At 59.4% G+C, this 14256-nt stretch overlaps 4 protein-coding genes across 4 annotated transcripts; 1 reads left to right on the top strand and 3 right to left on the bottom strand.

Moving 5' to 3' along the window:
* Positions 1-1167: 1167 nt before the first annotated feature.
* On the top strand, positions 1168-4400 carry THITE_2047729 (glycoside hydrolase family 35 protein; the record flags this gene model as incomplete). Its single annotated transcript, XM_003652678.1, has 5 exons — positions 1168-1676; positions 1741-1985; positions 2058-2236; positions 2298-2424; positions 2482-4400. The coding sequence occupies 5 exons, from the start codon at positions 1168-1170 to the stop codon at positions 4398-4400; spliced, it is 2979 nt and encodes a 992-aa protein (XP_003652726.1).
* Positions 4401-4603: 203 nt separating this feature from the next.
* THITE_2114472 (uncharacterized protein) lies at positions 4604-6160 on the bottom strand. Its single transcript, XM_003652679.1, has 2 exons — positions 5734-6160; positions 4604-5624 (listed from the first exon to the last, which is right to left on the bottom strand). The coding sequence occupies exons 1-2, from the start codon at positions 5815-5817 to the stop codon at positions 4974-4976; spliced, it is 735 nt and encodes a 244-aa protein (XP_003652727.1). The 5' UTR covers positions 5818-6160; the 3' UTR covers positions 4604-4973.
* A 1440-nt stretch (positions 6161-7600) lies between these two features.
* Positions 7601-9388, bottom strand: THITE_2087866 (uncharacterized protein; the record flags this gene model as incomplete). Its single annotated transcript, XM_003652680.1, has 1 exon — positions 7601-9388. The coding sequence occupies one exon, from the start codon at positions 9386-9388 to the stop codon at positions 7601-7603; it is 1788 nt and encodes a 595-aa protein (XP_003652728.1).
* A 2934-nt stretch (positions 9389-12322) lies between these two features.
* On the bottom strand, positions 12323-13667 carry THITE_2114473 (uncharacterized protein). Its single transcript, XM_003652681.1, has one exon. It carries the CDS (start codon positions 13516-13518, stop codon positions 12589-12591), a length of 930 nt encoding a protein of 309 aa, XP_003652729.1. The 5' UTR covers positions 13519-13667; the 3' UTR covers positions 12323-12588.
* Between the last annotated feature and the right edge of the window lie 589 nt (positions 13668-14256).

Consider the following 14256-nt stretch of genomic DNA (forward strand, 5'->3'; position numbering starts at 1 on the left):
TCGTGGGGTGCGGTGAATTGGGGCTGAATCGGAACTCATATCGGAGTCCGGGGGCCTATGGGGGCGCAGAGGCCTGTGGTCTGGCTTGTTTGATAGAAACAGTCTGAAGAGTTAGTCGATGTCTTGGCTAAACGATGCTAGTGGTGCAAGCACCGAAAGAGCTGAAGTTCGCGTAGTTGTTGTGGTTGAGGGGTTGAGAAAGTCAAGAGCGACGGACAGCCCGGATCAAGCACCTACCACAACGCATATACTCTCCCTCGTGGCGTGGTGGTATGAGATCAGGCAGTGTCGCCCGGGTCAAACACGAGCCTAGATTGCTCGGAACGCTCGATCTCCTGCCCTTCGAGTTGGAGCTCGATCCAGACCACAGCTCTGAATCTTGTCTTTCCTCTTCTGTCTTCCTAGCTCTTGGTATGCTCAGGCAAAAGAGAACCTACCTGGTAACCTTCAATGTCCAACCAGTCGAGGGTACGTAAGTCCCGCAGAAAGTCATCAACTTCTGCCCCTTCATTCTCGGCTGAGTTAGTAGCTTTGGGATAGCTATGGAGAGAAAGGCTTAAGAAATACGGTCAAGCCGCGGAGCATGTTCGGATTGCTGCGGGGATGATCCGAGACATGGAGTTCCCCTACTCCAATTCACGGGGAATTCAACGCCGGTCATCGCAATATCAACCGCCGATCTGCGCACAAAATTGCCGAGGGCCATTTATCGTGCAGCGAGAGCCCCGCCATGAGCACCGCTTCGGCTATGGCGCCTCCCGCTGCGACGTCGATGTTGCAGATCAACAGGCCCAACGTGACATTGTACCAACATCTGTCCCCGCACGACGAAGTCTGGTACACTGTTGAGCAAACATGTTTCCACGAACCATGTGATGCCGCTTCGTCCACACGTCACGCCGTGTTCCCAACCGTCATGTGGTTCTCTGAATTCCCATGACCCCCCAGGATGTCTCCTCATCGCGGCTCCTGCCGCTCCAATGACAGTCACGGTCGCGGCGCTTCCGGCGTTCAGCTCTTTAATGTAATGCGTGCTACTGCTGTGATCTTAAAGAGGGGTAGGAGGTGATGTCTTATACTGGCTGCTCATGATGAGGCATATAAGTAATATATTGCCTTCATGATTGTCCCGTAGGAATACTAGGTGCACCACCGTCGTCTCTCAAGATGAGGCCCTCAGCCGTCGCCGTAGCCTTGCTGTCAGCCAGCCGGGGCTGCAGCGCGATTGCCCTAAGGGGGCGCCCCAACACGCTCCTGAACACCGGCACAACACCGAGGTCATTGCTGCAGAACGTGGTGACCTGGGATGAGCACTCACTCTTCATCAACGGGGAGAGACTCATGATCTTCAGCGGAGAATTCCACCCGTTTCGGCTCCCTGTTCCCTCGCTCTGGACAGATGTGCTCGAGAAAGTCAAGGCCCTCGGCCTCAACGCTGTCTCCATCTACATCGATTGGGCGCTGCTCGAGGGCAAGCCTGGCGAGTTCAGAGCCGAGGGTGTCTTCGATTACGATGCCTTCCTGAGCGCCGCGAAGCAGGTCGGCCTCTATGTCATCACACGCCCCGGTCCATATATCAACGCAGAGGCCTCAGGAGGCGGGTTTCCAGGCTGGCTTCAGCGAGTCAAGGGCCATCTGAGGACCAGCGACTCGGACTATCTTGCTGCCACCGACAAGTATGTTCTTCATTACACCCCTGCCGAGTCTCGGTGTGCCGTGTATTACGCTAACATTAATCAGCTATGCCTCAAATATCGGAAAAATCATCGCCAAGCATCAGATCACCAATGGCGGCCCTGTCATTCTGTATCAGCCCGAGAACGAGTACAGTGGTGCTGTTGGTGTGACCTTCCCGAACGCCGATTACATGCAATACGTCGAGGATCAGGCTCGCAAGGCCGGAATCGTCGTCCCTTTCGTTTCCAACGATGCAAGTCCTGGTGGTCATAATGCTCCTGGGACGGGCAAAGGCGCTGTTGACATCTGTATGTTTCTCCTCCCAAAGAACAGGCTCGCGTCTGGTCAGTACATCGTTTGTTTGCTGACATGTTTGCAAGATGGGCATGATGGATACCCGCTGGGCTTCGACTGTGCCAATCCCAATACCTGGCCCGCTGGAGCGCTGCCGACAAACTGGCACGTCACCCATGAGAGTCAGAGCCCGTCGACGCCGTACACCATTCCTGAGTTCCAGGGCGGTTCTTTCGATCCCTGGGGCGGTTGGGGTTTTGACCAAGTGAGTTGCTCCTCCGCTTTGCCATAATCCCTTTTCGAGTTGAGTCACTAACAGGACGCAGTGCTACGAACTCATCAACCACGAACAGGAGAGGGTCTTCTACAAGAACAACTACGCCGCCGGAGTTACGATCCTCAGTCTCTACATGATCTTCGGTGGGACCAACTGGGGTAACCTTGGTCACCCAGGTGAGTTTCATCCTTAACTGTACATGGTCTTTGGCGGAATCAACTAAAAGTGGAAAGGCGGGTATACGTCGTACGACTACGCGGCGCCAATCAAAGAGGACCGTACCTTGACGCGGGAAAAGTACTCGGAGCTCAAGCTGGAAGCTCAGTTCCTCAAGGTCTCTCCCGGATACCTCACAGCGACTCCCGGCAACAGCAGCGTGACCGGTGTCTATAGCCCGAGCACAAGCGTGAGCATCACGCCTCTCATTGGAACCAACGGCTCGTTCTTCGTCGTCCGCCACACCGACTACCAGTCTACCGAGTCAACATCGTACACGCTCAATCTCCCCACATCTGCTGGCAACATCGCGATCCCGCAGCTGCGTGGCTCCTTGACGCTCGGAAGACGCGACTCGAAGATACACGTGACGGACTACCCTCTTGGCGACTACTCTTTGCTCTACTCCACCGCCGAGATCTTCACCTGGAAGAAGTTCGAGGACAGGACGGTGCTGATTGTTTACGGTGGTCCCAGCGAACAGCATGAGCTCGCCGTCAAATCGTCAGCTAAGAGGTGGAAGGCCGATTCCGGCCTGACGGTGGCCGCCAAGAATGGTAGTATCGTTGTGAACTGGCAGACGACCACGGAGAGACGGATCTTCCAGGTTGACGATCTCCAAGTCTACATCGTGGACCGCAATTCTGCGTACAACTACTGGGTGCCTGACATCTCGGCGTCGTCCTCCGTGATCGTCAATGGAGGCTACCTCATCAGGTCCGCATCCGTTTCCAAAGCTACGCTCAGCCTGAGAGGCGACTTCAACGGCACATCCACAATCGAGCTCATTGGTGTTCCCAAGGGAGTGTCCAGTCTCACGCTCAACGGCGCCGTTTTGCCGCATGTGAAGAACGCCCAAGGCAACTGGGAGAGCACCGTGCGATACGCCAAGCCTGCCCTTCCCATCCCAGAGCTCGCGAAGCTCGATTGGAAGTACGTCGACTCCCTCCCCGAGATCAAAGCCGGCTACGACGACTCCAGATGGGTCACAGCCGACCACAAGACGAGCAACAACACAGTACAGCCCCTCCGCACGCCCACCTCGCTCTTCGCTAGTGACTACGGTTTCCACACCGGCGCGCTCCTCTACCGCGGCCACTTCACCGCCTCGGGCAGCGAGAAGTCCCTCTACATCTCCACCCAAGGCGGCAGCGCATTTGGCTCCTCGGTGTGGCTGAACGACACCTTCCTGGGCAGCTGGACCGGCACCGACGCCTCCTCGGCCCACAACGCGACCTACACGCTGCCCAACCTGGCCGCCGGCAAGCCCTACGTCCTCACCGTGCTGATCGACAACATGGGCCTCGACGAGAACTGGGTCGTCGGCCCCGACGAGATGAAGCACCCGCGCGGCATCCTCGACTACGAGCTGACCGGGTCGTCCGACTCGGCGATAACCTGGAAGATCACGGGGAACCTGGGCGGCGAGGACTATGCGGACAAGACGCGCGGACCGCTGAACGAGGGCGGCCTGTTCGTCGAGAGGCAGGGGTACCACCTGCCGGACCCTCCGCTGCGGGACTTCGCGCCGTCTGGCGGACCAACTTCCGGCTTGGATAAGCCCGGCGTGGCGTTCTACGCCGCGCAGCTGGACCTCGCCCTGCCCTCGGAGACGTGGGACATCCCGCTCTCGTTTGTGTTTGAGAACAACACGGCGAAGGCAGGCGGCGCGTACAGGGCCTGGCTGTACGTCAACGGGTTCCAGTTCGGGCGGTATGTGAGCAACGTCGGGCCGCAAACTGTCTTTCCGGTTCCCGAGGGCATCTTGAACTATAAGGGGAGCAACTGGATTGGTCTGGCGGTCTGGGCGCTCGAATCCGGTGGCGCGAGGGTGCCGGGCTTTACGCTCCAGGCTGCGAACCCGGTGATAACCGGCAGAGACAAGGTTCAGGTTGTTGATGCCCCGAGATGGCAAGTTCGTCGGGGCGCTTATTAGGGGGGCGTAATTGTCCACTTCCCTCTTCAAGATCCAATTATGCTGCGATGGCATTCCTTGAGTCTCATCCCTCTCGAAAGCGTCTATAGTCCCTGGCGAATTCGTATGTTCCGTACCTAAGTATTTTTGGTGTTTGGATTGCGATGTTGTCAAGACCTTTGTCCAGCCACCACCGTTGCCCTCCATTACTGTTACCTTGAGAGGAGGAAGAAGCCGAAGCAAAAGTAACAATCCAAGAGCGTATTAACTGGAAGTCCAGCCTCAAGAAATGCTCCTCATTTTTTTTTCTTTTCTGTATTTTTCTGTCTTCTGGTTTCTACCCCGGAATACAGCGCACTGCCCCTGAGCACCAAACTCACCCTTAGAAAAGCGATGCCCGGCGTTCCAGCGCTGGGTGGTTGTTGTTCTGGTACCACTCCGCCGTTCATAACAGCTCAATGCCCGCAAGCTGGAGTTCGGCGCCTATCACATCGACACAGAAAACGGAAACATCACAACTGGGTTCCAAGAACTGAATCACACAACCCCCGCATCTCTCAAACTCTCAACTTGCCCCTCGGCCAAATCCATCGCTCACGCCCCCGCAACCGCCTCGACAATCGCCTCGGCCACGCCCTTGGCGCTCGCCGGGTTCTGGCCCGTAATCAACTTCCCATCCACCACCACCTTCTCCGCCCATTTCTCCGCCGCCTTCACATACTTGCCGCCCTTCCCGACCACCTCAGTCAGCCGATCCTCCAACAGGAACGGCACGACGCCACCCAGGCCGATCTCCTCCTCCTCAGCATTCGAGAACCCCGTCACGCGCTTGCCGCGCAGGTACGCCTCGCCAGCACCACCGCCGGCGGCGCCGCTGCTAATCTTGACGCCGAGCAGCGCGGCCGGGCCGTGGCACACGGCGGCGACGACCTTGTCCTTGGCGGCGAACTCGGCGACGAGGGCCTGGCAGGCCGGGTCGGCGGCGAGGTCGAACATGGGGCCGTGGCCGCCGGGGAAGAAGAGGGCGGCGAAGTCGTCGGCGCGGCCCAGGAAGCTCGCCAGCGGCGCCGTGCGCTCCCACGGCGGCGCCGCGCGGTGCTGCGCCAGGAACGCCGTCGACACCGGGTCCGAGGAGGCCGCGTCGACCGAGGCCGGGTCCAGCGGCGCCGCGCCGCCCGCCGGCGAGGCCAGCGTCAGCGTGAAGCCGTGCTCCGTGAGGATTTGATAGGGGTGGGCGAGCTCGGACTGTTGGCGGAGTAATTTGGGAGTGGTGGTTAGTTGTGAGGTTGTGGGTAAAGGGCGCCGCAGGGCGGGGGGGGGGCGGGGGGGGGAAGTTGGCAGAGAGCGGACTTACAAGGTACCAGCCGGTCGGCTTGCCCGTGTCGCCGAGCTTGTCGTGGGAGGTGAGGACGACGAGGATTTTGGGAGAGTGGGCCATCTTGGGAGAGGGAGAAAGATCTTGGAAGAGTTGGACGCAAAAGGGGGTTGTGCTTGTGTTGTGTGGTTGGCTGCTTGAGATAGACTGCGTTGGAAGCCGAGTCGTTGAAGGTCTTCGCATCAGCGGGCCAAAGCAAGGTCCTCGTGTCCGTCTTTATACCCCCTGGGCCGCAGAGAAGGTCTACCCCACCAGTGGACATCAACCGAACTTTTGTTGTCCGTGGCCCCTGCAGCCTCCAGCCTCGGTCCACATCGAGTCGAACTCGTCAGCGAGCGCTCACAACGGCTGTGTCCCGACCACGCCAACACCAAATCCTGAAACCGGACGGGCCGGCCGTCGTAATCTCCACATCACAACGCAGCGGTTGCCTCTGGAGGGCTGTGGCATGTTTGCGTGTGCGCCAGTCCCTCTCCTGGTCTGCGTGACGTCATGTGCGGGACGGTCTCGGGCGACCAGCACGGGAATGTGTAGCGAGTGGGGAACCTCGAGGGGAGATTGGTTCGGTGTGGACACCGCGGTGTGAGAGCCGACCCGGGTAAGGGAGGTACGCCCAATTTCTGGCCTGATCGGAAGACACCGCGAGCCTAGGCTGCAGACCCGGAGGGCCGGAGCGGGCCGGTGGGACAGCGGACAGGGCGCATCAGCAAGGGGCCTTTCTGAGGACTTGCACCGCGAAGGACCCGACTCAGCTGACAGCTGGCCGTGTAGCCAAAACACCAAATCCCTTGCGCAGAAAGGAAGCAATCAGTCCTCCGTCTTCATCCACGCCTCCCTCGTACGCTGCCAGCCGCTCTTCCCCACTACGCCCGTATCCCCCGGCCAACGAAATAGAGCCACGGATCGGTCTCCGTTGATGAATGTGCTCCCACGAGGCCCGTTTGTAAGAGGACGCGTAAGATGAAGGGGCTGCTGGCTCGCTGTCGTGCCCGGCGGTGACGGACTTGTCGTACCGTTACAGCCTCGGCACGCTCACCGACAGAGCTGACGACGGGGAGATGTCTTCGAGCTTCTCCTGGCCAATGTGTAACGGGACGGAATGCGATGGAAGACCTGTGCGCCAGAGATGTGAAGCACTCGAGTCCCACGGAATATATCGAGGATGCCACGAGGATCGCACAACGGCCTCAGCTCGGCGTGTTGTTCGGCGAAGAGTCAGCCGGGTGCCAGATCATCAGATTGTCGCCTCACTTACTGGTGGCATCGTTTCATAGGACCTTTGCCTGGGTCACAGCAGGCTCTCATCTCATCGACCTCCACGCGGCGCTCCTCAGAATTCGTGGCAGGCGGAAACGTGGACAGTCACACATTCCCTCAGCTTGTCCGCAGCAATGGCGGGGTCTGCAGGCGAGCATGTTGCAACCTCGAGGTCTCCCACGTTGCCTTCAGCCCTGAGTGAGTTCATCCGACGAAGTCAAGCACGCCAAAAAGCCGAAGCCGCCAAGCGAGCGTTCACCGGGGCTGTTCCCAACATCATCTTCATTCCTTACGTTTTGTTTTTGACATGAGAGCGCATACATACAAAGCTTTCCCTTCTATCCCACGAGAACCGAAATGCATGTACAGGCCCCTTAAGCATGAGTATCCAACCGCTCCCCGCACTCCTGCCAACCAACCGTAGAATCCAGAGCCATGCTTTCTCTAGCCAAAAAGCGCTCCCCAAACGCCGCCCGTAGACTCGGCAGTATGCAGCCCAGAAGCCCGTGAACGCAAACAAACAAGAACGCCCGTGAAATGACACGCCCCACCGCCCGACCCCGGCTCCCTACACCCTAAACAGCATGCCTCACATCCACATCAGATTCCGACTCTGCCCCCGATTCTGCTGCCAAAGCGGTTTGCTATCGCTCGACGCCGACCCGGTCCTATCATGCGTCCCCCCACCCCCACCTCCACCTCCATCCCCAGCAGCACCACCACCCCCAACCCCGGTGTCCGCTTGCGCACCACCACCGTGACCACCGCCCAGGTACTGATACTGCTGCTGCTGCTGCTGATGATGATCACGGTACGGCTCAAGGTCCTCGTCCTCCTCGTCCTCCTCGCCGATCCGCCCCAGCGCGGCATGGAACCCCGTCATGGAGTAGTCCTCCATGCCCCGCGTCAGCGGCACCTGGTCGGCCTCGAGCTGCTGCACCTGCCGCTCGCTGCCGCGGTTTACCTGCAGCAGCGGGTTCGTCATCATCATCCCACCAACACCGGCACCAACACCGGCACCGGCACCGGCACCGCCCATCCCCATCAGCCCCGCCCCGCCGGCTGCGTACGAGGCGGGGAAGGACGCGGCGGGGAACTGGAACTGGTGCTGGTGCTGGTGCTGTTGCTGGTACTGCGCGCCGCCCAGGGGAGGGAAAGGCGCGGCGTCGCTGAGGCCGCCGCTGGAGGAGGGCGGGTAGGAGGAGGAGACGGAGGACGGGGCTGCGGCGGAGGCGCCGGCGTAGGGGGACCGGTCGTTGTCCGGGTCGAGCGGGTCGTCGGCGAGGGGGGAGACGTCGCTTTGGAAGGGCATGGGCGGGCCGGTGGCGATGGGCGGGAGCGTGGTGCGCACTGTGGCGGCGGCGGCGGCGGCGGTGGTGGGGTTGGCGGCCATCGGCGGCTGGGGGTTGAAAACGCTGCCGCCGGGCCCCGTCTCGAACGCGTCCGGGTCCTGGGCGACGGCGGCGAACCCGGTGCCGCCGCGCGGCGTGGGCGGGCTGATCACCTTGCCGCGCACGCCGCCTGGGCCGGGGCCCTGGCGCACGTTGGCGTGGCGCCGCCGGAGGAAGAAGAAGGCCAGCGCGACGAGCGCGATGAGCACGGCCAGGCCGCCGATGGTGCCGCCTACGATGGCACCTGTGCGGTATGTGCTGTTGGTCGCGGCGGAGGCGCCCGAGGACGAGGTGGCCGCGGCCGTCAATGCGGAGAGCGATGAAGAGCTGGGGTGTGTCCCGGATGAGGAGGAGGATGTGCTGGAGATAGTGCCGAGCGTTGTTGGCTTGCTCAGGGTGCGGACGCTCTGCGTGAGCGAGAGGCTTACGGTGGGACGGGTGAGGGAGGCGGTGAGGCCGCTCGCGCTGTTGAGCACCGTTGCTGCCTCGTTGCTCGCCGTCCCGCAGCCGAACTGCGAGAAGCCGCCGTCGAAGACGTTCTTGTAGCAGACGGCGGCACCCGTGCAGCTGAAGACGTACGGGTTCACCTCGGTCTGCGGCCCGCTGTTCGCATCCACGCAGCCGGTGAAGACACCGGCGGTGCAGGACGGCGCGCCATTGGGGCAGCAGCCCACGACGCCGTGTTCCATGTCAAGCACGCAATGCGACCCCGAGCCGCATGTCGCCGGCAGAGCGGGATCCCCGCTGATGTAGCCGCACACCGTGTTCTCCTGCCGGCGCCGAAGCGCGCGGAAATCGACCGGCGGCGGCGTAGGTCGCAGTGGCCATGAGACGACTTTCAGGGCGTGATGCGGGACCGTGATGGTCGGCGCCGGCGTTTGCCGGGCCAGTTTATGTAATGCATGGGCGCGCGCTAGGTCGAAGATGCTGCACAGGAGGAGAAGCGCCGTCGGCCGCGGGAGGCAGTCGAAGAGGTCGGGCTTCATTGTCGATTGTCGCCGTTCCGCTGCCAAGCGCCGTCGCCCGGCCGCTAAGTCATGCGCCCGGGAGCACTCACTGTGCGGGCCGCAATCCGAGGGCAGAAGTCGCAACCGAAAAAAGAGGGGTGGGAAAAGGAGAACGCGGCCACTGCAGCAATCATATACTGGTCATTCCGTTGATCAGATCAGACGACGGGAGTCCGACTGCAAGATGCGAGGAAGAATGCATGGAGCCAGAGTCGGGAGAGGCGCAGTGGCTGGGGCCACACCGAGTTGGGTATAACAGCGAAGTCCATGTGGTTGCGGCGCTGCTGCACTGTAACTGCACGGTATGTAAGGTGCTTACAGGGCCCCGCCCAGCGAGCCGGAGGAACTTGGTGAGTCTGAACTGGGCCAAGCCTCTCCATGCGACAACAACCTCCCTTGCGACAGACTTGCGTGCAGAGCGCGGCCGGGATGGGCCGCCGAGCCGTGTCAAGTTGTGCTTCCCTCAAACTGGTCCCGGTTCCTCGTCTGTTAAACACCTCTGGCTGTCAAGATAGGTCGGTGCGGAATAGTCATACTTTTTTAGACTAGCAGGTACTTCGACTGAACAGGGACACGATTTTATCTCGCAATCAGGTCCTGCAATGCCCAGTTTTCCATTTGCGTCCATGCTTATTTCGTTGCATCTGCGCGGCCGCCTGTGGTGAGGCCCTTACCCCCTTGGGTACGGTCACTCAGGTTGGAGGGCAGGTAACCCAGTAAGCGCCCCTTGCTGCACGACGGGTTGAGCTTCGTCAACCCACTCCACAGCAGACAGCACGCTGGTGAGTGTCGCGTGTCGGCCGACGGGATTTCTGATGTTTTCCGCCTTCATGTGCAACCTGAACCCAGCAACCAGGGGAGCTGAGTCGTCATTGAAACACGGGCCGGGTGGCTCAGTGGGGTCCGCAATGCTGCATGACCCCCAGTTTGTCGGGCTGTGCCGTTTGCTTGACGGCCTTTGCCGCACGAAGACCGCCAACCAAACGCAAACAATCTCCGTGCTTAGCCCCGGGCGACCACCCTGCATCTTCCAAGGGATTTTGAGATGAAGAAGCAGCGTGATGTACACGACGGATTACGGAATATTCGTGCTTATGATGAGGCCACACCCCAGCTCATCACTGCTCATCAAAGATGGAGACCTCCTTTGCTTGTCGCAACAGACATTGGCATACACTACACTAGTTCCACAGGTATCTATCTATGGAGCTGGCTGTGCAATTGATGTTACATCTCCTGTGGAGGTGCCAACCATCTTCACACTATTTTCCTTTTTAACTAAGGTAGGTACATATCGTGGTCGTGGTTATAGAGGTCCCGCCAAGACTAATTTCGGAGGTTGCCGCTTACAAGTATTTACAATCGCCACGGGGTGAGCAGGGCCTCGACGACTTAGAGCAACATCGACAATGCACAATTGCGAAGACTCGTAGCAACAACTTCACTAAACCTCAACCAAATCGAAAAAAAAGAAAACGAAGTTAACCTATACCCTAACCTTGACCTTCACCCTAACCTTAACTTGAATCCTAACTAGCGGGGGGCTAGCGCCGCCCCCCGTACCCCCGGCGAACTAACCCGTGGCTAACCCGTGGCGATAGTGCAAACCCCTTGGCGGTCTTGGCGGGGTACTGACGTTGTAAAAACATTGCCGACAATTGGCCGAAATTAGTCTTGGCGGGACCTCTATAACCTCTAGCCATATCGTTAGTCTTCATCGGCATGGGAACACGGCATTTTGGGCGGTGGCAGAGCCCTGCGATGTAGGTCGTCGTTAAAGAGGTCCTGCCAAGACTAATTTCGGAGACTGCCGTGTACAAGTAATTACAAATCAGTAGGCCGCGACGACTTCGAGTAACATCAACAACGAACAATCGTAAAGACTCGTCGCAACAACTTTACGAAAACTCAACCAAATCGAAAAAAAAAGAAAACGAGGATAACCTATACCCTAATTATAACCCACATCCTAACCTTAACCTAAACCCTAACTAGCGGAGGGCTAGCGCCACCCCTGTACCCCCGGCGAACTAACCCTTGGCGATAGAGCAAACGCCTTAGCGATGGTGGCTATGTAATAACGTTGTAAAAACATAGCCGACAATTGGCCGAAATTAGTCTTGGCGGGACCTCTTTAACGTCTACCGCGATGTAGCTGCAGTTCTGGGTGCTGTGGGTCGCCAAGACGGGGACCACGGACTCCCGTTTCCAGCGCAGATCTGGGGACACGCTCGGTCATCGGTTTGCCTATAAAAGGTAGGGGCAGTACACAAGAGTCCGGGAAGAACTTGGCAGCTACGAGGAAAGCTGTCCGATTCACGATCAATATGGAGACAGCAGCTTGAATACACGAGCAGGCCCTGCGAGACGCGGAAAGAATTCTCGACTCCTCCCAAACAAGCGTACAGCGCACCCGTCAACTGTTGGTCCCGTGGGGTCTCGTGATGAGACTCAGGATTGCTGAATAGGGAGAAGCGAGTGACGTAGAGGCAGGAATTCCAGAGTCGATGGACATGGTTGAGGATGTATCTCGGATGATACAGGCGTTTGCCTGTTGCGTTAGCCTGCGTCCGGTTAACTTTGAAACTTGGTGCTTAGGTAAGAGCGGAAGCGACAACGCCAAGGCACCCCCGAGGAAGAGCGTGCTGAGTGCTTGGCAGAGACGCGCACGGACGCGACCGGCGTCAGCTCTTCTCCGCGTTTGTCGCTGGCTCGGTTGGTTCTGGGGACTCGCTCATGGCTCTTGGTAACCTCGTCCAGACCCTTCACTGTCTCTGAGAAATCTTAACCCGCGACATGGCTAAGTCGACACAACTCGAGACCCTCTTCGCCAGGCTCCCGGAATTCGCTTCTGTTTCCAGAGCCAATGGCGACACTTTCTGCAAAACGGGCTAACTTTAAACCTCGCCGCAGTAAGGCGCTAGCTCGAAGGAATTCACATAGGTTGGTTGGTTGGGAGCGGTGCAGGGTAGGAGAGGCGCAGGGTAGGCCGCTTGGGAGAGCCAACCCACAACCACCACAATAGCAGTTATCCAACACTCTTTACATGTGCCATGCCCCCTCTGTCATAGCAGGTTTAACAGAACTAGCCTTCATCAACAATGCCCCGTTCGTATGCATCACAAGTTTGCTGCAGCCAACACCCGTCACGGACACCAGAGACCAATATCCCACATGACCTACCGCTTCACGGGCACCCCATCCGAGCTCATCGCCGATGTTTGCGCCGCGCCGCCATCCGTCCCCGGCTCATCGTTTTCGATCATCCCGACCTTACTCAGGTGGCGCACGAGCCCGGTGTCGCCGTCGCGGTGCTGCGCGTGGCCCTTGGCGATGATCATGAAGCTGTCCTTGAGCACGATCTCGTAGTACGCGGTGGCGAAGAGCGTCGCCGGGATGTTGACCAGGATGCTGATGGGCGAGTAGGTCATGTACGAGAACGCCTCGCGGCCGAAGAAGATGGCGGCCACGATGCGGGTGCCCAGGTCACGCGCCAGGTTCGTGCTGATGGTGACGTTGGCGAAGCCCCAGACCATGACGCCGTAGGCGAGGCCGATGGCGAAGGGCGCGCCCGCGGGGCTGACGAACGGGTTGGCCGGGTCGAGGCACGCCCAGATCACGACGGCCAGGAACGCGTCGACGAAGAACTCGATCAGGAAGACGTAGCCCAGGTTGGTCTGGTCCGGGTTCGGGAACGAGCACAGGATGCTGGCCGGCGCGCCGTTCGCCACGAGCGGCTTGCCGGCCTCGATGAACGCTGCCTTCATCTCCGAGATCTGCGTCCAGTACATGCCCATGAGCACCAGCCCAGCCACGAAGGCGCCGAAGATCTGGCTGAAGATGTAGTAGGGAACCTTGCGCCAGGGGAAGCCCTGCCAGATCGCGAGGGACAGGGTTATGGCCGGGTTGAAGTGGCCTCCGGACGTGGGCGCGCAGGTGATGATAGCGAAGGCGATGCCGAGCGCGAAGGCCCAGCCGATCTGGAAGAGCGAGGAAAACGTCGCGACACCGAGCGGCACGAGCGTGGGCGAGGCCGACGACAGCGTGAAATTGGCCACGGACGCAATGCCAGGCAGGACGTAGAAGAAGACCCCCGTGGCCTCCGCCATGCATTCGCGCAGCCAGCGCGGCCGCGCGTGCTCTAGGTCTAAGCGGCGCTGGGTGATGGGCCGGCGGACGGCAACGTGGCGGCTGAAGTGCCTTTGGACGGCTCGGTCACACCGACTTCCACTGTTTGGAAGGGCCGAAGAGTTAGCCGAGGACGCGTCAGTGGGACGAAGCAACGACGATGGTTGGGACCTACGATCGGCCGTGCGAAGACGCCCCAGTTCTGCCATTGTTGCGACCCAGCCACGGAGTCCCCTTGTTAGTGTTAAGACCTACGAGTAGGTTGCCAGCAAATCAACGAAAGAAAAGTAGCTTGCGTCCAAGGGTTCAGAGGTGGTGGTCCTTGAGTGTAAGGTTACTCGACAGGTGTAACCTGTGTCACCTAGAGAAGCAAGTCTCCTCGGACCGGGAATGTTCGCGATGATATATACGAGACGCGTGGCTAACATCCAATGTCAACTGGCATCCCTGTTTTGAGAGTCTGATTTAGGTAGGTGCAGAAGGATGCTACACCATGCTTGGTATGTGCCTCGGCTGGCCAATCGTCATTGCTAAGGGGTAAAGGGGATTGTTTTCCGGCGGGGTCTACATCGGACAAATGGCTAACGAATCTTGGTAGTTTGACCGTCCGTTATGTTCTAGGCTTTCAGGCTCTCATAGCGATTGGTTCTCATGTCCGGGGAAAGCAACTCTTTGGGGGCGAGACATGCTAGCTAGCAACGTGATGCCCCATACGTGCC

The sequence above is a fragment of the Thermothielavioides terrestris genome, chromosome 2 (assembly GCF_000226115.1).
Source record: "Thermothielavioides terrestris NRRL 8126 chromosome 2, complete sequence".
In the NCBI taxonomy this organism is placed as follows: domain Eukaryota; kingdom Fungi; phylum Ascomycota; class Sordariomycetes; order Sordariales; family Chaetomiaceae; genus Thermothielavioides; species Thermothielavioides terrestris.